Source organism: Salvia miltiorrhiza, chromosome 6 (assembly GCF_028751815.1).
Source record: "Salvia miltiorrhiza cultivar Shanhuang (shh) chromosome 6, IMPLAD_Smil_shh, whole genome shotgun sequence".
NCBI classification, from domain to species: Eukaryota; Viridiplantae; Streptophyta; class Magnoliopsida; order Lamiales; family Lamiaceae; genus Salvia; species Salvia miltiorrhiza.
The window spans coordinates 8,716,076-8,743,004 of NC_080392.1; the positions used below are offsets into that span (position 1 = coordinate 8,716,076).

At 33.6% G+C, this 26,929-nt stretch overlaps 3 protein-coding genes across 3 annotated transcripts; all 3 read left to right on the plus strand.

Moving 5' to 3' along the window:
- Positions 1 to 292: 292 nt before the first annotated feature.
- On the plus strand, positions 293 to 2,899 carry LOC130988451 (uncharacterized). Its single transcript, XM_057912308.1, has 2 exons — positions 293 to 2,190; positions 2,301 to 2,899. The coding sequence occupies exon 1, from the start codon at positions 552 to 554 to the stop codon at positions 1,998 to 2,000; it is 1,449 nt and encodes a 482-aa protein (XP_057768291.1). The 5' UTR covers positions 293 to 551; the 3' UTR covers positions 2,001 to 2,190; positions 2,301 to 2,899.
- A 6,193-nt stretch (positions 2,900 to 9,092) lies between these two features.
- LOC130988452 (uncharacterized) lies at positions 9,093 to 10,868 on the plus strand. The gene is made up of 4 exons (XM_057912309.1): positions 9,093 to 9,497; positions 9,583 to 9,670; positions 10,226 to 10,378; positions 10,521 to 10,868. Exons 1-4 carry the CDS (start codon positions 9,365 to 9,367, stop codon positions 10,555 to 10,557), a joined length of 411 nt encoding a protein of 136 aa, XP_057768292.1. The 5' UTR covers positions 9,093 to 9,364; the 3' UTR covers positions 10,558 to 10,868.
- Positions 10,869 to 19,642: 8,774 nt separating this feature from the next.
- On the plus strand, positions 19,643 to 23,793 carry LOC130988453 (thioredoxin-like 2, chloroplastic). Its single transcript, XM_057912310.1, has 4 exons — positions 19,643 to 20,210; positions 21,808 to 21,990; positions 22,856 to 23,020; positions 23,461 to 23,793. Exons 1-4 carry the CDS (start codon positions 19,998 to 20,000, stop codon positions 23,596 to 23,598), a joined length of 699 nt encoding a protein of 232 aa, XP_057768293.1. The 5' UTR covers positions 19,643 to 19,997; the 3' UTR covers positions 23,599 to 23,793.
- Positions 23,794 to 26,929: the final 3,136 nt, after the last annotated feature.

Sequence of the window (26,929 nt, forward strand, 5' to 3'; positions counted from 1 at the left end):
AATTTTCATTATCAAATAATTTAAAATGATTTTATTTATTTTTTTTAGGGAAAGAGAGATAGTATTAATAATTTAAAATTATTTAATAACTGTAATTATCATAACATTTTATACATAGTTGAAAATTACGTTTTTAAGTTTGGAATTTTATTGAGTAATTGATATTTTATTTATTAAATCATATTTTGTATTTATTTATTTGAAATATGTATTTAGTTTTTCAATTTGAATGTGCATGGCCCCGATGGACGTAGTATTTAAGCATAAACTTCCATTAGAAATTGAATTTTGAGAGTAAGTAAGTGAAGAGGATGTATCAAACCCAAGTAACTGTGAAAAGATGGCCTTCTCGTCTCCAACAAACTTCCTTGGTTTGGACGTCAAGTTACCTCTCCACCTTCTTCTGTGACACCTTCATCTCAACCACCTTCATCTCATATCTCTCATCCTCCCCTCATTTCTGATTCACCATTTTTCTCCACTTTTCCATATCCTCAAATCCCAAATTTCGATCTCCAAAAAGCTTCCATTTCTGCAAATATCAATCCGAAATGGTACCGATACTCACTCCAAAACCCAACGATTCAGTGCCCATTCCCGCAAATGAAGAAGACGATCATCCCAGCGCCGCCACCGCCGCTCTTCTACCACCCTTCTTCTCAGACTCTTGCCCCTCAAATTCAAACCCTAAACCGGCTGCCATCACCCTCATCTTCATCTCCCTCCTCCTCTCCACCTGCATTGCCCTCGCCGCCGCAGCCGCCTTCGCCTTCCTCTTCTTCCGCTCCGCCTCTAATCCGCCGCGGGAGGTGGCGAGGCCGCTCGCGAAGCTCAAGAGCCCCGTCGTCTTACTGATTTCAATGGATGGATTCAGATTCGGATACCAATTCAAGACCGACACTCCCCACATCCGTAGATTGATCGAGAATGGGACTGAAGCTGACCTAGGTTTGATTCCCGTGTTTCCAACTCTTACTTTCCCCAATCATTACTCCATTGTCACAGGCTTGTACCCTGCTTATCACGGAATTGTGAACAATTTCTTCACCGATCCCGCCACCGGCGACTTCTTCACAATGGCTAGCCACGAGCCCAAGTGGTGGCTCGGTGAGCCGCTGTGGGAGACGCTGGCGAATCGCGGCTTGAAAGCCTCTACTTATTTCTGGCCTGGCTCTGAGGTAGTGAAGGGCTCTTGGAACTGCTCTACTGAATACTGCATGGTTTATAATAGCTCTGTGCCTTATGAAGAGAGAGTTGATACTGTTTTGAGATACTTTGATTTGAACAGTAATGAGATTCCTTCGTTTATGACATTGTATTTCGAGGATCCCGATCATCGAGGCCATAAGGTTGGCTCCGATGATCCAAAGATAACGGAGGCGATTGCGAGGGTTGATAGCATGATTGGGAGGTTGATTAGTGGTTTAGAAAAGAGGGGTGTTTTTGAGGATGTGAGTATCATTTTGGTTGGTGATCATGGGATGGTTGGGACTTGTGATAAGAAGCTGATATATCTAGATGATCTTGGGATACCCAAGGACTGGATTCAGTCGTATAGCCCGCTGCTTGCCATCCGCCCACCATCTGGCTATTCGCCTAAGGAAGTTGTGGCGAAGATGAATGAGGCTCTCAAGTCGGGGAGTGTAGTGAATGGTGAGTATTTGAGGGTTTATGTCAAGGAGGATCTGCCTAGGAGGCTGCATTATGCGGATAGTGATCGTATCCCTCCGGTTATAGGCTTGGTGGATGAGGGGTTTAAGGTGGAGCAGACGAGGTTAAAGAGGCAAGAATGTGGAGGATCACATGGATATGACAATGCAATCTTCTCCATGAGGAGTGTTTTCATTGCTCATGGACCTCGATTTGGTAGGGGGAGGAAGGTCCCTTCATTTGAGAATGTTCAGATATACAACTTGGTTACGAGCATTTTGAACATTGATGGAGCTCGAAATAATGGAACAGAGTCTTTTCCCTTGAAAGTTCTTCTACCTAGCCATTGAGATCATTAGTTGTTTCTCGTGCTCAATGAAGTGGTTAGGTTGTAATCCGGTGCCAGAGTGGCGAATTATGCCATGTACGCTGATGAGTAGTATTCTTGATGGGACATGGCTGGTGATTCAGATGATACAATGGAGTTTTGCCAAGAGAGAGATATGTGGCTTAGGTTATGCTTTAAGCTTATGAAATAAGGTGAATATTGTGCATAATGTGCTCTGCCTATATAGAAGATAATTCAAATTTTTTGGTGTCATCGTATCAATAATTCTCGAGTCTAACTTGATTATGTTCTTCAATCTAAGATGCTCGATTCATACGCTTGATGGCCCTCAGCCATGGCAACATTTTTCAAGTATAGTTTCTCATGCTGGGACAGTTTTATACTTGCTGAAGTGAATATATAGCAATCCGAAATGACACGAAGCTCTCTGCAGAAACCGGCATCCGTTGTGATGGTTGTGCTTTGCTTCGGTGGATGAGGAATGTGAAAGTGTTAACTAATTGAAGTGCATCTGCAAGTTAGAACTTTGAATCAAAGCATCTTGGTTTTACTGAATTTTCAACTGATCAGGGATTTTCTGGTTGAATCCTTAGGTTTGATATTAAACCTTACAAGTGATGATGCTTTTTGCAGTTACATTCATCTACTTGATCACTTGTTTCTAAATTGAATTGAATGTTGAGATCCTAGTAAAATGTATGAAAAACTTAAGTGAGTTTGCTATGTATATATGCAGTTGCTGCGAATCGTGCAGAAAGGTCTTCCAGCCTTTGGTTGTAGCCTCTCTATAACTCTAGAATATATCCATATATACATGTATCCATACATTATTGCAAGTCGGTATTAAAACTTTTTCAGAATATTAATGGATTTTGGATGCACTTATTGATTTAAGGTGAAGTGAGAGTTGATGCTGCCGTTATGATGAGATGTTTTTGTTTATGTTTTTCTTTTATTGTTTGTTTGCTTTTTTGTTTGTTTCTTTGTTTTTAGTAGAAATTGATACTTGTTTTTAGAAAATGATTGAAAGGATGATCTTTGCGGTATTAAATCAAGTATGAAAATTGAGATGGAGAACCAAGCCGCACACTCATACATAAACATTTATGAAAAAAAAAAAAGGGAACTTTTGCTCTCAGATATTACATTCATCCATTAAAATAATCAATTATTCATAAATCTTTATTATCAAATGGCTAAAAATAATTTTTTATTTTTATTTTAAATAAAAATTGTCATATAATATATATATATATATATATATATATATATATATATATATATATATATATATAGGGGTGGCTGGGATAATGTAGTATCCACTCCTCCCATAGTAAATAGGTCCAATTTTGGACCACACAATGGGGCCTCCCAAGGGCTTCCAAAGCCTTCCAAGGCCTAAAACACAGAGGGGTAAAATGGTTATTTCAATTTAATTTTTTTTTAATTTTGATTTTTTTTAAATCGAAAATCCATTTTTTTTTTCGCGGCCGTTGTCAAAATTATTGCATAAAGATAAACCCAGATATGCATGACGTTTGATAGAAATATGCATGAGAAAGTATCAGTATGCAAACCATCTGGTGTCTCTCGTTGTCTAAAAATGCTATACATATTTGTGTGTAATGTTATGCATATTTATGTTTTTCTTTATGCATATTCGTGTTGAACTATATGCATAATACTATGCGACACCGTCAGGTAGCTCTCACTGTTGGTTACTTGACGGGACACACACTGATACTTTCCATGCATATTTCTATCCAGCGTCATGCATATTTGTGTTTACAGTTATGTATATTGGTGTTCAATTATATGCATAATTTTGACAACGGCCCAGGGAAAAAAATGAATTTTCAGTATATAAATATATAATATATATTTAAAAAAAATAAATCGAAATGACCATTTTACCCATCCGCGTTGTTGGCCTGGAAGGCTGCTGCCACGTGAGCGCGCTACATGGCAGCAATATGTGGAAGACCGCTATATACTATATACTAGGATAAGGGGGTGGATCTACATGATCCACTCCCTATATATATGGTTATACTGACGATGAAGCGCAGTCTGTTGGTAAGACGCTTTTCCTCCAACAAATAGGCTGAGGGTTCGAGTCACTTAGAAGGCTAGAGTGTGAGTGCGTTTTTTCTTTCTTTAGGTGTAACAATTTTTTTTTTTAAATAGGGGTTGGTTATACCGAATACCGTAATTTAAATGAAAAATGAGAAAATTATATTGGCATGTAAAGTTACTGTATTAACTGTGCAATTAACTCCACTAAATAAATAAATAAAAAATCCGTTCCGTTTAAAATTCGAATCCAAATAATGCATTCATCCATCAAAATGATGCATCAACCGTAAATCTTCAAGATCCAATGATTACGAAACGATGATTATGTTAAATATTGTATTATCAATTAACATCTTGGTGAGAGAAATTATCAATCACATATAATGATGACTATTATCAATTAACATTTTGTGCATCAAAATAGATTTTTTTTTGAAAAATATGAAAATTACAAAAAATCAAATTATCTCTATTTTGTGCACAACAGACAAAGAGCATCTGCATCGGGGTACGGACGCTCGACTCAAACCGCCCCGCATTGCATCTCGCACCGCTATCGCACTCGGGGACACGAAGCCCGACCCTTTCATTCGCACTCGGCTTGAAGGCGAAGATGTATGGCACATTTTATGCACGGGCCTTAATTAAAAAAAAAATCAATTTCAAATGACACTTTTGGTAAAGAAATCATTTTTTTTTAAATAATGTGACTGTTGACGAGGAGTAATCCCAGCATCAGCGTTGAATACGTAATCTTGAATTAATTATTATTATTATTTCTCCGCTTCATTAGATGATATTATTGCTAAGACGACTAATCCAGTTTTGGAAACACCTAGAGCGTAGCATTATTACAGGTACTCTATGGAGAAAAACAGGAAGAGAATAAAATCACCAACACTGAACACTATCTCCCAGCACCGTCAAGGGAGAAGTAAGTGAAATCAACATCAATCATGTGGTAAAGCGGAACCGGCATTGTTAAAAGAAACAAGCATGTCCTAAATCGAAGGCAATCGAGGAGAACATTGTCAAACAACATTCCAAGCTAAAGATAAGATGGGAAGATTCAGCGCCGTACAAAGTGATTTAGAGGCCAGCACTGGAAAGCCAAATGATAGAACGCTCGACAAAAGCTACAAGTTAGTTACGGAAGAGAATATCCGATGATGGATTGGTGACTAAAACAGTCGTTCTTGCATGAGAAGTATATGTGAATTAGAATGAAATACCTCTTTTAGCCTTATTGTGTATCTCTTATAAATAGCGACTACTCGTCGTTTGTAAAGGGTAAGCTATCATCAATACACTTTTTCTTCCGGCAATTGTTCTCTGAATTGTTCTTCAAGTTTTCCTCAAGTGATTCCTGAGATCAGGAAATAAACCAGGAATATCGAATTCTTCATGATATAAATATCAGATTTCTGGGTTTTTCTAAATGAGTCGGTATTGTTTGGTATATTTGAGCACATCAATCTGTAATTTCTCTTATTAATTATTATTATTTTGAGGATTGCTGGGAAATTCTTGCCCCCACATATTTATAGGTTATTCTACTTATTTCCAGATATATAATTATTAGTTCTTTCTTGATGAGGCCAAGGTTGGAGCTAAGACAGTAATGATTTTTTAGTCCAATGAATGGATGAGGACAATGTTAATGGGGCAATCCTAGTTGACGCAGCAAAAATTAACCCTTTTTACCCAAAACATGATACATGAAGTATCCACAAAATTTCACTTATAAGTTTTCCATGTAAATGTCTGTTTGGTTCCGTTGTTCTTTAACACACACATATGTGCCATGTTTTGGATAAATATTGAAATACCAACCTGTCCGAATGTGCATATAAAACTCTCAGCTACCCAAGATGATACCAAGCGTGATACTGAAACACAACAGATAGCAGATACAACAATAAACGCGGACATACGAAATTGGTAACTTAGTTCGGTTAAACAACCTACGTCTGGGGGGCCTCGCCCAGGGAAAACGATTCACTATGAGAGATTAAATTACAGCAGGACCTACACAAGACTCAATCTTTCTATGCCTCTATAATTTTCCAAAATCTCAATACTAGTAAAACGTCAAAAGCTAGATAACACTAACCTTCTAAGTGTGAACCCCGACGAACACACTTACTCCCTTACAACTCGAAATTCAACTCTCAAATGAGATAAACAAAAATAATACTTTTGCACTCAACAAACGTAAAAGCAAAGAGCTAAATACCAGAACATTTGATCATAGCAATAATGTTCTCACGCTCAAAACCTCGCTGCACACCCCAACTGCTTGAATAAATGCTCAAACACGCCAACCCTAGCTGCTGGAGGAGATCAGCCTTACATAGAGGAGAAACCCTAATTTTCCTTCTTGAATAAGGACTCATACTTGATAGCTTGCAAGTCAATCCAATAGATATACAAAGATCTCTTCGAAGATCACTCAAAATAGGAAATAAAGATTCTCAAGATATAATCTTATTTGCAAGAGAATCTCTAAGTAAAAATCATCTGCATCGCGATATCACCTCTGGTATCTCGATTGGTATCAATGATCAAAACTATACAAATGACAACCAAATAATAGAGTATCATACTCTAACAAATATATTTGGTTTAGTTTTTATTGGTAGATGACATGCCTTTCACAGCTTCTTTGGGGATCCATAATGAATTGATTTTCATATCATTACAACTCTACAACATGATATTTTATGCCCCCCAATGAGGTTCAGAGGGTTGTGTATGCCTATACCAGGTTTCTAATATTGTAGTTGCTAAGTACTATGATTTGTGTTCAGCCATGTGTTTTATACATTCTTATTGGAAATTGTCCCAGGAACCAAAGACTCACAACTATACGTTTCTTATATCTTGTTTTTTATGCTTTGCTAGATTTTATCTGCTGCTGCTATGCATCTTTTCTTCGTTCCTTCATTTTTTCTCTTTGCTGAAATGCAAAATTGAAATGAAAGATAAAAAAAGCAAGACCAGAAGAAATGGAAGTATATTAATAATTTTTTCATAAGAAGTTTGAATAGGACTCCCCTGTATGGCAAATTGTACGATATTTTAGAACAGAGTCCCATAGGAGCAACCACAATTTATTATATAAATAATATAAGTGATATAATACAAATGAGCAAATATATCAATTTAGGCTTGTTTATTTCAAGTTTTGTAAAATGGTGGATCGATTGTTTTTATTGATAAGATGTTAGATACTTGGATATGACAAAATTATTGTGATAAACTTGAAGAAGAAGGAGATGAATAAATCGTATCCCAACTTTTTTCCACGGGTACGAAATACACTCAAATATAAGCAAGTTTACTGCTTTTGACTTAGATTTTTTGATATCTAAGCGTGAGAGATAATAAAAATGACATAATAAAGCCCATAAATCTATGAATTGAAAATTCCTCACACTTAAGTATCAAAAAATTTAAGTCAAAAGCTCTAAAATCAGCTTCCGTTTAGGTTATTTCATATCCGTGGGAAAAATCAGAAAATTTGAAAGATGGTATTTTTTTTTTCAAATTTCAAAGGTAATGAGAAAAACCAAAATTTGTTAAAAGTTGTGTATTTTACGGCAAATATCCCTATTAAAAATTAACCTTACAAAATATATTCTCATTTCTTCCCTAAACTAGGGGCATGACATATTTTATACTCCTTCCGTCCCACAAATAGCTTCCTCTTTGGGGACGACACGAGTTATAAAGTGTATTAATAATAGAGAAAAAGTGTTATAATTATTATTGGAAATTGTGAAAATGTGTTATAATTAGTATTGAGAGTGGTGAAAAGTGAAAAGTAAGAATAAATAAAGTATTATTATTGGTGAGGTAGTTGTCTAAAAATGAAAAGAAAAAAAGAGAAAATTATTTGGGGGACGCCCCAAAAAGCGAAAAAAGGAAGTTATTTATGGGACGGAGGGAGTAATTAAAAAATAATATATATATATATATATATATATATTAAACATCATTCTATTATTAAATATAATTAAGAAAAGATAAATAAATAATTTTTACACACACATCACTAAAAATTAAATAAATCAAATTCAATTTGTTGGAACGCTTTAACATGATCGTTACGGATATCTAACTAATTATTCATCTACACATTTATATTAAAATCAATACAAATTATTCCTTTTAAATTTTATTCTTTAAACTAATGAATCAAGATAATATTTTTCTCCTTATTTGCATTAAAGACTATTATTATATTAACAAGTGTGCAAAAAAATATACAAAGGTTGATGTCTAACAAAAACATAGAAAATTAAATAATTTATTAAAAACGGAAAGCGAAGAGAGATAAAAAAATGTACACAAAAACTTGGATGCAACCAGTTGCACCGTGCAATCGGGTTGACCCGCATCTAAAATAATATTATTTATACGATACGAATCATGATTTAAGTGAGGGTGCAACTCGGTTGCAAATAATATTATTTATACGGTTAGAATCATGATATGGATTCAAGTTAGAGTACGGATCATGATATAAGTGAGGGTGCAACTCGGTTGCACGGTGCAACCGATTGCACCCAAGACCACCTCAAAAATATATGTTAAAACTAGGATCATGATCGGGGATCATGATAAAAGAAAAAAAAAATGTATGAATTGTGTTAAAAAATGTATGTTAAATATAGGATTATGATAAAAAAAAAAAAATGTATGTTAAATTTAGGATCATGTTAAATCCTTCACAAACTCGGGGATCATCATCACAATGTGATACAAAACTAATACTACTATACTAGTACTACTTTTTTTTTCCCCCTCTCATATTTATTCTCTCCTCTTTTTATTTGTAAAGTTTTATCTTCCATTAATGTAATAATTGCAACAATGTCATTATATTGACGGAATTTTTTTTTTTGATAAAAAAAAATGTATTTTCATATATTTTATAAATTAATGATTAAATAATCATACATAAATTTATAACGAAATAATTTAACCAAATTTTTATTTTACTTTTTTGGCGGCTACCTAATTTTTGTTACAAATAGAGATATAGAGATATATAAGTTGAAGCTTAAGCCAGTTGTAAATTGATCAGTCACGGTTTAGAGTAACAACAAAGCAAAAGAAAGGACTTTTATCGACTCCATTATTAGTTGAATCAAAACCCTAGTTTCAGAAATCATCCAATTCATCATAGTTTGCCCCAATTCCGCGTAGTTTCGATTCCATCCGGCAATCGGCGGATCGAAACCGATCAGAATCATCTCGTTCGGAATCAGTAGTTGCACATAAATGGATTTGTCGGAGCTTTTGGCAATATTCGGACCCGGAATCTCCGGCGCGGTATTCGGCGCCGGCTGGTGGTTTTGGGTGGACGCCGTCGTGTGCAGCTCCGTTCAAGTCCCTTTCGTCCACTACCTGCCTGGTATTTGCTTTTGAATTATGCCTCAAATTCATGTTTTTTCTTTTGTTTAATTATGTGTGTTTTATTTTATTTTTGTGTTTTTTAGGGATTTTTGCTTCGCTGTCTGCTTTGATGTTCAATTGCGTGAGGAAAGAGGATATTGACTACTCACCATACGATGAGGGTGAATGGAGGTTAATATCAGTTTCTCATTTCCCCCCCTCTTGTTATGGATTTTGTGCGTGTAAAGAGTAGATTTTTATGTTGACCTATAAGAACGATTGCGATTCATGATGATCAAACATGCAATTTGCAACTTGGTAGAGTTGTTTGGTTAGTATTGGCTGAAGCTTTTATTGAAAAATGTAATAGAAACTTAGTTTTTAGCTTTTATGTTTTCTTAATGATAATTTTATGTATTCTTGATGAGTTCAATTGGCTTGACTTAGCGAGAGGAATTGAGGACATAATGTTTCGATGATAATAATGCGAGGGAGAATAAATTGAGGACATAACATGTTTTGACGATATTAAGATTCTTAGTAAGTCGACGATTTGATATTGGATTTCATTTGTCCAAGTAGTTTAGTATTGCTATTGTTGGAAAATTCATTGAAGTGGCTTTGGATATATGAAGAACCAAGTTGTGAAAACGAGGAAGAACTGAGTTGAAGAAAATATGTTATGATGTCTCTCATCTTACCTCTCTGGTTAATGAAACTTTGCTTCTTCACTTTTATTCTCAACAGGTTGAAGCTCTGGCTTTTCATTGCATATGTTGTGTCGTTTGTCTCGTTAGCTGCTTCAGTCGGACTCTTGATACAAGACGCACTGGTGGAGACTGGTCCTTCAGCGTGGACTGGAGTTGCAGGTGTTCTCCAATGCGTGTTTGTGTTAATCAGGTGAGTTTTTCTTGCCTTGTTTGACCTTCTGCACGTGATATAAAGGCATTAATCAACTGCTAGCTAGTGGGACTGCTGAAATGAAAACTCATTTATAGAACCAAATCTTGATTATCCTGATCTTAGAAAAATCTGATTGCAGTGGCCTGATATATTGGATATCTCATTCCTCTGAATAACCCGCTGTCGAGTTTCCACCGTTATTTAATCTGTGCTAGCTGGCCTTGTGCATAACTGTGCTGAAATCACCCGACTGAGAGAGCCTGGAATCTGGAGCTATTCATGTCGTCTGAGAGTCTTTAGCTGTTCGTTGATTTGTGCCATCTGGCCATGTGCATAAACCTTGCTGAGTTATCCTTGTGAAAAACTCGGGTTCATGTCATCGAAGAGTATTGTTTATTTACTATTTTGCTGGTGCCAAAAGTTACAGCTACCGTTCATATTTTGTCTATATATTATCTCGCCAGCACAGAGCAGCCCTTTGAACTCATTCTGCTCATTGTGTTTGTGTGTGAGAGAGAGAGAGAGAACGAGCTATGATCTAGTATTTGATTTCAGTGGTAATTTAACAGATTCATGTAAGCATGCCAAGTTTAATAGGTAAATAATGATTTTATGCATTAAAGATCGAATTATATCTGTTTATGGATTCTTGAGAAGGTAGTAGAGTAGCCTTATCTACATAGATTGCCTCATCTATCCTCCTAATAGTAATAGGTTTGGTTTTCAAACCCCAAGGGCATGTACGGTAGACCTCTTAGGATTAGCCAAAATAGATCAAATTCAAAATATATATATTATAGATTCATAGATAAAATAAGATTAGTATTGTATCCTAGTATTTGATAGATATGATTAAAACATACTCCCTTGTTGTGTAAAAATAGTCATAATTTTCCTTTTTGAAGTATTCACAAAAAATAGTCATATTTTATTTATGGATATTACTCCACAAATCACAATAGATACCCTTCATATATTAACTTATTTACATATTTTACATATTTTGTCATATGATGGGACCTTTTTTTCACTTACTTGCAATTAATTGTCATTATTAACACTATCTTTAAGGTGAGATTCTTTCTTCACTCATAATACATTTAATCATTTTTATTAAAATATGTGTCACATCTAGGACTATTTTTACATAATGGATAGAGTAGATATTATGAATTACTCCATCTGTCGCAACTTTTAGTATTCATCTTTCTTTTTTTGGTTCTATATTTTGGTATCCATATCTATTTTTAGTTAAAGTAGGTGACACTTTTGCTCCACTTTAATTATTTTAACACTCACATAAAAGGTGGGAGTGAGACCCTTATTCCACTTACAACACTCAATCACTTTATTAAAAATCGTGTCACTTTCAAATGGATACTAAAAATTGAGACGGAGGGAGTAGTTGTTTGGTAGCAAAGGTATTCACGGTAAAAACCGTGTCACTCTTGAGACGGAGAGAGTAGCTATTTGGTAGTAAAGGTATTCACGGTCATGGTTCCGGTTTGAACTGGAATTGGACTGTCGGTTCATGGTTCTAAAATATGGAATCGAAAACAAATTGTGTAAAGAATTCCACAGTTTCGGTCTGAACCGTGAACTACTGGTTTCTATTTCGAACCGTCGATTCATGGTTCGAATAGTCCGAACCTTTATTATTATCAATTCTTATTTCCTTCTTTTTCTCTATACTAGAATGTCTATTTGTGCAATGCATGAAAATGACATGACATGTTTAAATAATAATAAAATATTAAATAAAATTAAAATATAAACAAATAAAAAATATTTTTAATAATAAAATAATCCACATCAATTACTCAATAAAATCTTGAATTTGAAACGCATATTTTCAACTTTGTATAAAGTATAATAATATAATTATTAAATAAATTTAAATTATTTGATAATGAAAAATTGATATTACACGTTATTATTATTTTTATTATTATAGAGTATTAAGTGTCATAATGAATAAATTAATATTTTCATAAAGAAATATAAATAAAAAGTTGTAAAATGTTAAGGAGGAGAGAAAAAATAAAATATTTTTAATTTTAACTTTTTCATAATTTTTTCATTTTAAATTTATTTTTGATGATTTTTTATACCGTATTAAAGATCTTCTCACGAACTTAAATTTCAGATGTAGTATATTAAGTATTTTTTCATGTATTAAATTTGATGATAGTTAGAAAAAAATTAAAGAAAAAATAGTTAAACTTAGTGAAAGAAGAGAGAGAAAAATGGAAGGAAAAATTGGAGGGAAAAAATTTCTCTTTTATATATTATATAGATTTTTAAAATTGTTTTATGTATTATTGACTGGAATTTAATGAAAGTATACATCAAATTAAAAGAAACAAAGTGTTAAGTACGAATTTACAACGATTATACTAGTAATAATAACTTTGGTTCTTGTGCATTTAAGTATTATAGTACGTGATTCCGAACAAAACATCGAATTCGTTAATTCCGTTTTTATTTCTTTTCACAATGCATTTATACATTCTTATTCCTTATGTGTATGTATTTATAATATTAAGATTTAGAGTTGGACATAACAAAAAATGAAGAAAATTGTTGAGCAACTATGAATGATATAAATTTAATAAAATGCATAAAAAATATAAATATATTTGAATTTATAAATTTCACGCGATTTTTAAAATATCATACTTATTACATTATATTTTAAATATTTTATAGTTTGTTGGGACACAAAAAAATATATCCAACCTCTTGGTTTTGATGATACCAAAACCATATATCAGAAAGTTGTACTAGTTTGTTTCTCTCTTATGGACTTAAGTGTTTTAGTCCTCACTAGTTTAGACTTTAGAGTGAAGCGGCAAAGACTGAAGATCTTAACTGAAGGCACCAGACTGAAGAAAGAAGGATGCTTAACTGAAACAGAAGATCGAAGACACATGATCAGCATGGCTGACTAAAGAAACGATACTGAAGACTACATATAACATGACTGATATTTTGGAAAAGTATTAGTCCATTCCTCAAGAAGCTAAAGTAGTCAACCGTTGTACTTGGCACAATTAATGCTAAAAGACAAAAGCATTTAAATCCCGAAGATATGAGATCGTCCTTCTTGACACAAAGCCTCTCCTGCTGTGTCACATCGGTCTGCAGCACTATCTCCAAGAAAGAAGACTTTACGTCTATTAGACTCAAGGAGATCAGAAGATTGAAGACTTAAGCTCGAATTGAAAGATATCTCACAACGGCAAGATCCTGAAGACAATCTCCACCAACGGATCTATTTAAGACTTTGCCTATAAATAGGCTCAACGTCCAAGTTCAATCTTCACCGATTCAACCACATCCTGTTGAACCTTTGTCAAACTTGCTGTTCAGCCTACTCATTCCATTCCTTAGTTTGAATCGAAGAAGAGAATGCACAAAGCCAAAAATCAGTTACCTAATTACATATATTCTCTTGGAACCTCTAGGCATTCCCTTGTAAATCTTAAGTCTAGATGTAAATTACAGAGAGCCTGTTCTCTGCAATCTAGTTGGTAGTACAAACTCTCTTTTCAACCAAGTGAAAAAAGTGTTTGAGAATTGGAGTTTTAGACGGTTGTCTAAACTCAATAGTTCTCAGTCCCCACAAGCAAGACGAGCGAAGTCTTAGTGAGCTTATGAGATTGAGAAAATAGACGATAAGTCCAACCAGTGTGTTGACACTGAAACGGTTGTTTCAGTTGTAAGGTTTGTTGTGCACCCGTAAGCACAAACCTAGTGGTTGTCAGTCTAATTAGCTGACCGTGGATGTAGGATGTCTATCCGAACCATGTAAAATTCTTTGTGTTCTTTATTGCTTTCAGTTGTCACTTTTCTTTTGTGATTAATCTCTATTTCAACTGAAACTAATATAAGTAAAGAGAGAATTCTATAAACTGATAACCCAACCTTCAAAAAGGCTATTTTGCGAAAGATTGTTTTTTCGCTGTGTTTGTTACTGGTCGAACTGACTAATCCTTGATCTGTCAGTGAGATCTGTAATGCCTATCTACTTTAAATCACATTTGACTGAAGTTTAAAATAAGATCAATTGTGTATTGATCTCTATCTTGAACTGAACCTTCTTAATTTCAGTCTTGTGGTCATACTCAAACTTGAAACTCCTTAACTGAAATTTTGTGTCGTCTTTTGTTCACTATCAGTCAGGAATTCTTACATTTTCCGAGAGTGTGTTTTTCAAAGAAGCCTCAAATATTTTAAATCTGCAAAATTGGCCTTCTGGTGTATTTCTCCCCCCCTCCCATACACCAGTTTCTTAATCCACGTGGACCCAACATAGTTACAACCCGATTCCAATTTTCCTTAAAAATTTATATGTTGTGTACTACTAAAACAATGTATCTTACTGTCCCTGAAAACGATGTATCTTACTGGTCGAAAGTAATGTATAATTACAAAAATAGTGCTAAAATTATAACTGGGGTAAATATTTATTTGAGTAATAATTTAAAATGCCCAATTCTTTAAGTTAGTATATGAAAATTTCTCTTTTATAAACAGAAGCTTCATATGTCCTATTCTTTAAATACACTTGATGTTGATGAGTTTACTTGATTTTTTGTGAAAGTCTTACAAATTTGACCGATTTAACAGCTATCAGTAAACGATTTGACAGCTATCAGTCAAGAATACACGTGATCGGTGGGTGGCTAGATTATCTGACCGCTCGGGCGGTCACATAATTTTACCGACCGATCAGATGATCCGGCCGATAAAATCATGTGATTTTCCGGTGAAATGATCTAACCGCCCGGGCAATCAGATAATCTAGCCACCCACCGGTCACATGTACTCTTGACTGATAGTTGTCAAATAGGTCAACTGTGTAAGACTTTCACAAAAACCAACAAACCCATCAACATCAAAGGGTAAAATAGGTTCCTCATTTAATTTGACCATAAAATGCTTAAATTTATAAAGTATGACATTTTTAACATACAGCTTAAAGAATAAGATTTTTGCCTATTAACACTACTAGTGTATCTCCCGCGCTATGCGCGGTGATTATGATCATAAAATAAGATGATATAAATTTTAATAAAAATAGTTAGTGTATTGTGAATTAATAAGGATCACACTTAGAAAGTAGTGTAATAATGATAATTAATTATATTGTGAGTGAAGAAAAAGATCCATCGGATCCATCATGTGATGCAAATTTTCCAAAACTATAATAAGACTAATATTTGTGAACGTCCTTAAATGGCAAAAATAGAACGTTTTTGTGGGCGTAGAGAGTAATTATTAGTATAACCTAAAAAAATTAATTTTAATATCAAATTTATTATTTGCAAATTGATTTAATATTTTAATATAACCAATGTAACTTATGCAAATATATAACAGTTGTTTATATATAGATATAGTATCACTTATATAATAAGTTACTAATGATATAAACCGGATTAACAACTACTTTCAGATTCAAAATTATAATTAATAGTCAAATCAATTAATATATATATATATATATATATGAAAAAAATAAAAAATAAAAAGTTATTTCATTCAAATAATATGTTGAAACTTTAAATTATCATAACGAATTCAATTCATAAATATCGTATATCTAATTAAATCTATTTTCATAAACTGTTACTATTATTTTATTTTTTTGAGCGTCATAAGTTGTTACCATTTAATATACATTTTGACATTCCATTCAAAACACATTTACATGCAAAAAAAAAAAAAAAACAATCTCTGCAAAAAAAAAAATTAAAAAAAAAATCATAATTTATCACATCCTAACTGTTGATTTGATAAGTGAATTCATTTGTTCTTTTTCAATTTTGAAATAAACATGAATTTAGTTTGAGCATTGGATACTTAGAGTATTTATATTACGTGTTTGATGATATAAAATCGTTGATAATTTATATTTGATTAATTTAATTATAAACTTTCAATTATATTCTTCTAATTGAATTTATTTACGCAATCTTTCATTTTTATTTATTAGTATACCACTCGTGTGATGCACGCAGATTATATATTTAAAATAATAATACAAAATAAAATAAGAACCATATATAGATACATAATTATAAAAAATTAAACTATATTTTGTAATTTGTTCTATTAGTAAATTTCATACATTAAATAAATCTAAATGCATAATATAATAATTAAAATATCATAATATAATCTATTTATTTATTTATTTATTTATTTCAGAGTCAGTACATATTAAATTAAATGATTTTCCACAATTTTTCATTTAAGATGCATATGTAATTCAAGATGAAACCACGCTAAATATATATATATATAATTAAAAAATTACACACTCCATGTCTTTTTCGAAAAAAAATTGATTCTAATTTGAATTTTTTATACTTTAAATTGTAACTTATGCTTAATATTCTCTATTCGACTATTAATTTCATTAAACTTCAACATATTTAGAACATTTTACGACATAATAACTAATCATTGTTTTTCTCTATTTTAGTTAGTTAATTAACTCCTCATAATTTATCTGTAGCTAGATTTTAATTTATAATTATGTTAATATTATTTAACTAAAATAAATTATCAATGAATTCAAAAAGATATATAGCTACATCATCATCATCATCATCATCCTTTAGAATGTAATATTTTTCTTTCATAGAATGTAATATTTTGATAGTAATATTATTTTATTCTATCAATAATTTATTTTTTTGCAGAAATAAAAGTGTCAATTAAATTTTTATACATAAATAAAAGTTCAATTATTTAACATTATTTTTTTAAAAGAGTCAGTTATATTAAAATTGTTAATATCAAATTTGTTGAGTATGTTTAGAGATATAATAGTCAACTTTGTAATTAAAACATTAAAAAAATGGCGGCCTTGAAGACAAAATTTGATTAAAAAAACTTATATATTTTAATTAAGTTATGTCATTAAGAACAATAATAAAGAAAAACAATAAGTTATACCATTAAGGAAGAAAAAATAAAATAGTGATGCAAAATTTTTGGAAAGCGGAATCAAGTCACGTTGCTTTATAATTTCCTAAAAAAACGGTTGTATATAATTTTTCACTTCAATTCCAATTATGTCCTTCAAATTGAATGAAATTACATTTACTTTGCTCTTTATATATATAAAGATTTATTATATTTAGCAAGAAAGTCCATGAAATAATTACTAATATAATATTTGTAAAAAAATTTATGACGATTTATGTTCGAAATCGTGAATCGCCAGGTCGGTAAACCTGGAACTGGAACATGACTGTCTGAGACCATAAATAACACCAATCATTCCAACCATCCAACCTCCTTAATATTTAATTAATTTCTCTCTATTCCACATCATCAATTTTCATCCAACCCAACCACATATATTTTGAATGATTTATCCATGACCACTCGACCACAATGTTATCTATAATTATTTTTATTATAATTTTTAACCATTAAAAATTATTTTTGTTAAAAATAATATATAAAATTATGATTAAAACAAGAAATTATAAAAACTTTAAAACTAAAAATCTTGGGTTCATTGAGAAATTGAGAAAAATGGGAGAAGAGAGGATTTTGGAGTGTGCAAAAATATTGCAAATGTTATATGTATATAAATATCATAATATTTAAATTAAATTTATCACCAATAAAATGGTGACATGTGGACAAAAAAAAGTAGAGACACCACAAGGTCTCATCACCATCTCCTACATACTAGGGCTGTAAACAAACCAAGCCGCTCGCGAACTATTCAGAGCTTGACTCGAAAAAAGCTCGTTCAAATTCATTTAGAGAAGCTCGATAAATAAACAAATCAAACTTTAGCTTAGTAATATTCGGCTCATTAGCTCGTGAACATGTTCGTTAAGTGATTCAGCTTGAAAAATATAAATTATTAGTAGATACAACTTATATTTATTCACTAAAATTAATAATAATTGTATTAAATCTCTAGTTAATTTTGTTTGTTATAAGAAAATAATTAATATACTGTATTTAATATTTTGAATAAAGTAATTTATGTTTAAATAAAATAATTAATATTTTGAATATAAATATAAATTTAGAAAGTTCGTATAGGCTCGTGAGCCTCAAAGTATTCGGTAAGTAAAGTTCGAAATTTGATTTGATACTTAACAAATCAAATTTGAGCACACCACTTTTAGGTTCGGTTCTATTCTATTCGATTACACTCCTACTACAAACCATGGTCGGTCTCTTTCAAAAAATAAGCAAGATTAGTTCTTTTTTTTTAATTGCCAATTGTCTAGTTGGCGGTAGGGATGGCAATCGGGTACGACGGGTGCGGATAGTGACTATCCATAGATTTCATACCCATACCCACGAACTAAATGGATAGAGCTTTTTACCCACGAAACTATCCATGGATATCAAATGGTATCGAAACCCGCTACCCGCGGATACCCGCTACCCATCGGGTATCCACGAACCCGCTATCCGATGGGTATCCGTCACCCGCTATTCGCCGGATACCCGCCACCTACTATCCTTCGGATACTCACGAAACAAAATTTAAATATAAATTTTTACAACAAATTTAATAGAAAAAAAAAATCAACATAAATAACATAGTTCAAATCCATATGTTGAAATCTACAAAGAACAATGTTTAAATTCAAATTCATCAACTAAAATATAAAATCCAACAAAATTCTATAATTGCTCAACAAAATTCAAATTTAAATTAGACTATTAGAATTTGGGCCTTAGTTCAATTTCTGTTTGGGCCTATTTTAAGATATAATATGCTAGCCCATAATCTCAAAATATATATTCAAAGCCCATATTTTATGAATTTTTTTGTTGATATTTGACGGGTAATTCACGGATAATTGACGGGTAATTGGCGGGTATTTTTCGCGGGTAAACGGGTTTCGCGGGTATAGATAGTAAGTATCCAAACCCATACCCATGAACTAAATGAATAGTGAATTGCAAGCACGAAATTATCCGTGGATATCAAATGGTATCCAAATCCACCCTAATAGGTTCGGATTTTCGTTTCCCGCGGGTAGATTGCTATCCCTAGTTGGCGGTCGATCTAGAAGAGTAGTGGGCGCCGTTATTTGTGGTATGAATACGATTCTGGTTCCGGTTTGAAACCATCGACCACGACCACGATTCCAAAATCATTGATCGCGGTTCCAATTTATGGGTCGGTTGAACAGTTCCGATTTTTTTGGACACCGTGCGAGGCACCCACAGTGAAGTTTAGTTTCAATTTCAAACATCATTTAGTTTCAAACATCATTTTTAGTTTCTTCTTCCTTCCAGCATTCTCCTTCACACATTCTTTTTATCACATGTTTTCTAACTCTCTGCCTCTTCAATTTCACACACACAGTGCGTGAGGCACCCACAGATATCTAAGCCCTCTTCTTCTTGCCTTCCGTTTTTACTTTGTTTCCATTGATGTTACACCTTCCCCTTCCTATCTCTTTCTCTCTAAATTTTCGTATATATATTGGGACTGTTTAACATGGGAAAAATAATCAATTTCTGAAGCAAACCAATCATCAAAACCACACGCTCTCGAGGGTTTTGGGGAAGATAGCGATAATTCCTTGCAAACTCATCGTGCGTGTCTCGTGAAATGGCTGATGTTGTAAAATTATCTTGCAATTCTCAACGATTTTCTTATTCATTGTTGACTTCTCTCTCTTCCTCTTTGAATTCTTGTCCCCGGCCTCTTCCCCGCTATCAAGGAGGCCAGCAGAAAAGTGCAGTTTCTGTTTCTGATTTCTGTTCCATTGGTGGTGGCGCCCCGATTGCCTTCCGACCCCGCAAGCAATTTGGGAAATTCAAGGTAAAAGATAGCTAATTTCCATTGATTGTTTCACCTAGGCGTGGTTGGAATTAATATTGTGTCTGCTTATGTTATGGTGTTTTTATTCCAATATTGTGTCTGCTGTGATATGTATGTTATGATGTTTTTTAAATTTTGTGTGGTGGCTTCTTGTCATTTGCTGCACAAGCTGAGTTTGATGCTGGATGGAAGAAAGAAATGGAGTGATGTTTAGTTTCAATGTAGGGGTTTTCATCAACTATTTGTGAAAAACTTTTGGGATGTACTCCCTTGGTCCATGATAAAACTTCTTAGGATGGAGTGACGCAGATTTTAAGACGAGGTTGTTGACTGTATTGAGAGTGGTGAAAATGTGTCGTAATTAGTATTGGAAGTGATGAAAAAGTGAAAAGTAAGGCTGAATGAGGTAATTAATATGACTAGTAGTGATTTATGGTGCTTAATCTTGATTGCCTTTTCAACATATAAAAGTCTCGTGTATTTTTTGAGCTCTTTTAAATCATTCAACCTGCTCTATCTTTTCTATATTTTTTGATCATTTAAGTACATGTGACCCCAGAAAAGTTTGGGAATCTTGGCCAAATTATGGTAAATCTACTTTTATTTAAAAGGTTCTTCTAAAAAAGAGAAAAAAAAAAACATATGTACCTGATTTTCCATCTGCATACCAAACATATCATTCTAAAAGAACGGGCAGATTCTAGATTAAATTTGTAGGTTGTAAAAGAGTTGGCATGTATTTTGAATCCTCACATGGTTGAAGTTTCATTTTGAATGAAGTTCATGTCTTTCTCTGAACTTCCTTTGATTAATTGCTTTCTTTCATCTTTCTATACTTTGCTTGTGTTTGTGCCCCCCTCTCTCCTTTTTTTTGTTTCGAGATAGTTGTGTATCGTAAATTGCATTAGAAAATAAAGAAAGATTTATTTTTTGACGTCGTTCTTTGCTTGTGTAAGTTATGCATCAAGACCTTTTTTTAACTGGAAAGACTGGAATATCTAGCAATTTTAAGCATGTTTATTTTGCTCCTTATGAAGTTCTGATAGTTGATCTGCTTGATATTAGTTGATAACACATTTTCTATGTGTGTAAGATTCTATAATACTTAGGAATTGTTTTTATACATTGTATTAAACTTGATTGGGTTAGATTGAGCTTTCTCTCCAGCTATTTTCTGTTTAGATGAAAATGAAAGATTGGTTTACTGTATCTAATCCTTATAAACTGTCAAAATGGTATTCACCTTATGACTGGGTTATTATTACTCAGTTAGTTGTTCAATGCTAGAAATAGAGTGATTAAAAGATTGCAGTTGCTCTTTTTTGGCTTTACGGATATGAATTCCTAGAGTAGGATGGTGAACGTAATTAGTCATGTGGGAAATTCTCTGTGTAATCGTCCATGTAAAGTGGTTTTATGAATTTTTGAGTCTGATGTAGTCTTTTCAATCTGGTATAAAACATGTTTCCGTGAAGATTTTAGTCCTTCAAATTTGGTAAATGATCATGCTTCCATAAAGATACATGCTTTATTTGGTGACCTCCGATGGTTGTACTTTCTTCCTCAAGTTAATAATGTACTGGTTATATCATAACAGGTAAGTGCAACTGTTACTGAAACTGAGCAGCCCAAGTGGTGGGAAAGAAGTGCTGGCCCGAACATGATTGATATTCACTCCACACAAGAATTTTTGAGTGCCTTGAGTGAGGCTGGAGAAAGGCTGGTTATAGTTGAGTTCTATGGTACATGGTGTGCTTCTTGTAAAGCATTATTTCCCAAGGTATTCTTTATTTTCCTGGATTTTTATTCTACTATGCTGTATCATTATCGTAGAAATAAGCTTCTGAAAGGTCATTGTTCTACTGGGTAATATCATTGGTTCTTAATGCTTAAATATGATGGTCATGGAATATTCAGGATATTTGTAGTTTGTGGGAAACAAATACAAACCTTGTTTTGGTTCAAATTCAGTTGGATGAAATATAAGTGGAAATTTTACAAAATGTTCACTTCAACGCGGAGAAAAAAAATTATGCAAAAAGCAAGTTTTATGCCAAATTTAGTCATGGAAAATGGCTAGGATTCCCTTCAGTTCAAAATATTTCCCCATGAAACTGGGTGCTCCTCTTCTCCTTCTCTCTGTTCTGAGATAGATTTGAATTATTGCGCAAAGTGAAAATTCATACTTGTGATTCACGCAAAACTCAAATATCCTGCACTAAAACATTAATATTCAAGTTCAACAGCTAAATTGATCAGATCCCTTGTGAATTTAACCCAAAATTCATGAAGACTTTATTAGAAACTTCTTCCATCATTGTCAAAGCTTCTTCCCTACACCAATTCACTGGGCTGCTGCCTCTCTACACCATGGCATGATTGGGCGGACCATAACTCCAAAGCCATGGTGCGGTGGCGAAACATCATTCAGAAGTTATAGAGCGGTGGTGCAAACCATCATTCTGAAATTATTGCTGGGTGGCACAACTGTTCTGAATGGTGGCATGTGCTATCTTAATTTGAGTTAATCTATAGTAGTTTCTGGCTAATTCTGTACCACAATGAAATAGACTGTTGTATATATCGGATGCTCAGTAAGTCTTTGAATTACTGTAAGCTGATTGACAGTATTTTTTTTGTATCAGCTTTGCAGAACGGCACAGGAGCATCCTGAGATATTGTTCTTGAAAGTCAATTTTGATGAGAACAAGCCCATGTGCAAGAGTTTGAATGTCAAGGTTCTTCCATATTTCCACTTCTACCGTGGAGCAGATGGGCAGCTCGAGTCCTTCTCATGTTCTCTTGCAAAAGTAAATGAACTTAACACACTGTTACATTTTATTTCTCTCACTTGCTCAATAAATATGCTGCAAAAGTTGTTCACGATATCAGAGGATTTACGTTAAGGATAACTAAGGTCCGTTCATTTAGCGCTTTAGGTTGATGAATTTGCATTTGAACAACTTAGGGGTCATTTCATTCGGGCTATAACTTTGCTTCAAATTCTCTACTGCTGGGGAATAATTAATTAGCTGATGCATCCTTTTAAGTTGGTCTAGCACTTCATCATCCATTCTCTTCATTCCATTGGATAGGGAAGAACAAATTTAGTCCCACTTAATATACCGGAGTAAAATTGAACCACGTGGTGCATTGTGCTCGATATTTCACCTTGGCTGCCCAAGGTGAAAAACATTAACAATGTAGAACTATACTTATTGCCTGTGAATTGTTTCAAAAATTCTGGCAGTTTCAGAAGATTAAAGATGCCATCGCACTACATAACACAGATCGTTGCAGCATTGGTCCTCCTAGAGGTATTGGAGAGCTAAACCTTGAAGGCCCAACTTCTTCGAAAGAGAAGCTAGCAGAGTCATCTGCAACATAGTTCTTCAATTTACAAAGGAATTGTTTTATAGCAGTATTGCATTTGTATCCTATGTTACTATAGTAGATAATTTTATGTATTGTCTATAATAGCAATATTTTTAATTTTACTGAAGCAAAACTGGAAAATGTAAACGTTCCTTTGCTCATTGTTTAGAGTTGTGCCAAAGTTTTCCAATCATTTCTGAGAAATCAATTACTGCTGTCCCGTCCCTTACAGCTTCCACTAGATGTTTTGGCTGTTGAATTTAAAGATCCAAAATTTAAGTTAGTTCTTTTATCCTTTTTTTTTCCCCTTTAATCTATCCTATTAGATGCAGAATAATCATTGTGAAGTGTAAAGTATCAAATAGTGCATGCTCAGAGAGTAGATGTGAATAGTTTTAGGAATAATTCATAAGAGATTAGGTCCTTGAGTTTTTGATACATTGGATTTCCCAAAACTTGGTATTATGTTTTAATTGGGTTCTCAATTTTGTATTTAGTTCAATAGAATTCTTGAATCATTTATGTTATTATTATGTCTTCAATATGTTTACTAATAGTTGGGCTTAAATAAAAATAAAAGTTAATTGTAATTTATGGCCTAAATATTAGAATTATTTGTAAAAATGACCTAAACTTTAAAATATACAAACAATAGCCTATATTTTAAAGTCGTTTGTAAATATAACATTAACTTTAAAATATGAAAAAATGTGTGAACTTTGGAATTATTTGTAAAAATGGCATGAATTTTAAAAAGTACAAAAAAATGCTATGAAATTTGAAGTCATTAGTAAAAATGTCACGAACATTATTAAATACAAAAAATAGCCTCAACTTTCATACGAGTTATAAAAATGGCATGCGCTTACACTTTCGTATTTGAATTATGACAATGTGGAAAGTCTAAAGTTGACATGAAGATTATATGAAAACTCGCACAAAATATAATAATTATCTTCTCATACAAATTTTAATCTCGCACAATCAATTTTTCTCTTGTAAAATATTCCTCCACAAGGAAGATCAACCAGTATTTCATAAAAAAAAATCATTAGATTATCATGAACATGGCAACACAATTTTTCTACGTGAGAAAATAAAATTATTTATGTGAAGTTAGGGTTCATAAAAAAAGAGAATTCTTATATCCTGCTTGTATTTCCTAGGAATGCACAAAGTGAACTTAAAATTTTCATATCAATTTTGTGTCTTCTACGTTGTCATAATTTAAGTCATTTTTTGTATTTATAAAAGTTCTGACAATTTTAGATTTTGTGAAAATTGGGCTATTTTTACAACAAACTTCAAAATTCAAACTATTTTTTGTATATTTTAAAGTTCAGTCGATTTTTACAAATAACTTTAAAATTCAAGACAGTTTTATAAATGACTTCAAAATTTATGTTATTTTTTAATATTTTTTAAAATTTAGACCATTTTTAGAAAATCTCTCTTTTAAACATTAGGCTAGCAAAAACAGCCCATACTAGAAGAAATTACTTCATATTAGCATTGGAACTAGGGATGGCAATCTACCCGCGGGTAACGGATATCCGCGAAAACCCGAACCTATTAGGGTGGGTTTGGATACCATTTGATATCCACGGATAGTTTCGTGGTTGCAATTCACTATCCATTTAGTTCGTGGGTATGGGTTTGGATACTTACTATCCATACCCGCGAAACCCGTTTACCTGCAAAAAATACCCGCCAATTACCCGTCAATTATCCGTGAATTACCCGTCAAATATCCACAAAAAATTCCATAAAATATGGGCTTTGAATATATATTTTGAGATTATGGGCTAGCATATTATATCTTAAAATAAGCCCAAACAAAAACTGAACTAAGGCCCGAATTCTAATAGTCTAATTTAAATTTGAATTTTGTTGAGCAACTATAGAATTTTGTTGGATTTTATATTTTAGTTGATGAATTTGAATTTAAACATTGTTCTTTGTGGATTTCAACATATGGATTTGAACTATGTTATTTGTGTTGATTTTTTTTCTATTAAATTTGTTGTAAATTTATATTTAAATTTTGTTTCGTGAGTATCCAGCGGATAATAGGTGACGGGTCCGGCGAATAGCGGGTGACAGATACCCGCCGAATAGCGGGTTCGTGGATACCCGACGGGTATCGGGTATCCGTGGGTAGCGGGTTTGGATACCATTTGATATCCATGGATAGTTTCGTGGTTAAAAACCACTATCCATTTAGTTCGTGGGTATGGGTATGGATAGTCACTATCCGTACCCGTCATACCCGATTGCCATCCCTAATTGGAACTGTTTTGTTATAGTGGTATGATAGACAAAGTTAGTGTGTATAAGAGCATCCACAGTGGGTGACTCGATGGGGTTACTCGAGTCACCCCACTCCAGAGGCCTCTTACTCGAGTCTTACTTGAATTTTTGGGTAAGGCTCGTTAGCTTTTTTCCTCCATGCGTGTAGTACACGCGCAGAAAAAGAAAAATCTGAACATTACCTGGATTGCGGCGCCATTGAAGGAGGAAGAAATGAAGATAGAGCGCCAGCTAGGGCTGGTAAACCGGTTTCGGTTATCCGGTTAAAACCGTAACTGAACGGAAAAAATCGGTTATCGGTTAACCGATAACCGATTTTTACCGGTTCGGTTCGGTTTTCGGTTACTATATTTCCAGTTAACCGGTTAATCGGTTTAACCGGTCGGTTAACCGGTTAAACCGATTAACCGGTTTATTTATTAAATTAATTAATAAATTTATATTTTATTATATTAGAATTAAAAAATCAGCCCATCTCTATTAAAAAAATTTCTAAGAATGCGGCCCAACTTTTCCTAATCAAAAGCCCAATTCTCTCTCACTCAATTCACGCTCAAACCTTTTCCTCCCTCTTTTCTCTCCCACGTTTCAAAGCTCACGGACAGAACAATGTCTGCCCACCTATGTCTCTCTCACGCCACACCAAAATCGGCCGCGCCACCGGGCGCTGGGAATTCTGGTGACTGGTCCATGTTGTTAGGCGCCGCCCTCTTCTTCCGTTCTTCGTCTTCTTTCCTCTCAAGCTCCTTTCTCAATTTCCCAAACTGAGCCCTAGTTCCCCTTCATCGCAGATCGCCGCTGCCTTCACACAATCCGGCGAGGTTGATGCTCATCGGCCTGCACAGCGGCGAACTTGTTCTGTCGCGGCGAACACGCTTCCTCCTCTGAAGCGCCTCTCTCTTTGACTCTGGCTTGGACGCCAACGCGCCGACGACCGGCGGGATCCGTCAGGTGAGGCCGCGTGACGTCCTCGGCGTCGCGAACTCCGGCGACGGTGGCGGGTTGAAGGGAAAGAAGGCGGCAGCTGCTTTCTA

Excerpts from the sequence above, each read along its gene's own strand:
- LOC130988453 (XM_057912310.1), top strand. The coding sequence starts at position 19,998 with ATGGCTGATGTTGTAAAATTATCTTGCAATTCTCAACGATTTTCTTAT. Across the intron at positions 20,211-21,807 it reads AGCAATTTGGGAAATTCAAG|GTAAGTGCAACTGTTACTGA; the intron begins GTAAAAGATAGC and ends ATATCATAACAG. Across the intron at positions 21,991-22,855 it reads GTAAAGCATTATTTCCCAAG|CTTTGCAGAACGGCACAGGA; the intron begins GTATTCTTTATT and ends TTTTTGTATCAG.
- LOC130988451 (XM_057912308.1), top strand. The coding sequence starts at position 552 with ATGGTACCGATACTCACTCCAAAACCCAACGATTCAGTGCCCATTCCC.
- LOC130988452 (XM_057912309.1), top strand. The coding sequence starts at position 9,365 with ATGGATTTGTCGGAGCTTTTGGCAATATTCGGACCCGGAATCTCCGGC. Across the intron at positions 9,671-10,225 it reads TACGATGAGGGTGAATGGAG|GTTGAAGCTCTGGCTTTTCA; the intron begins GTTAATATCAGT and ends TATTCTCAACAG. Across the intron at positions 10,379-10,520 it reads TGCGTGTTTGTGTTAATCAG|TGGCCTGATATATTGGATAT; the intron begins GTGAGTTTTTCT and ends ATCTGATTGCAG.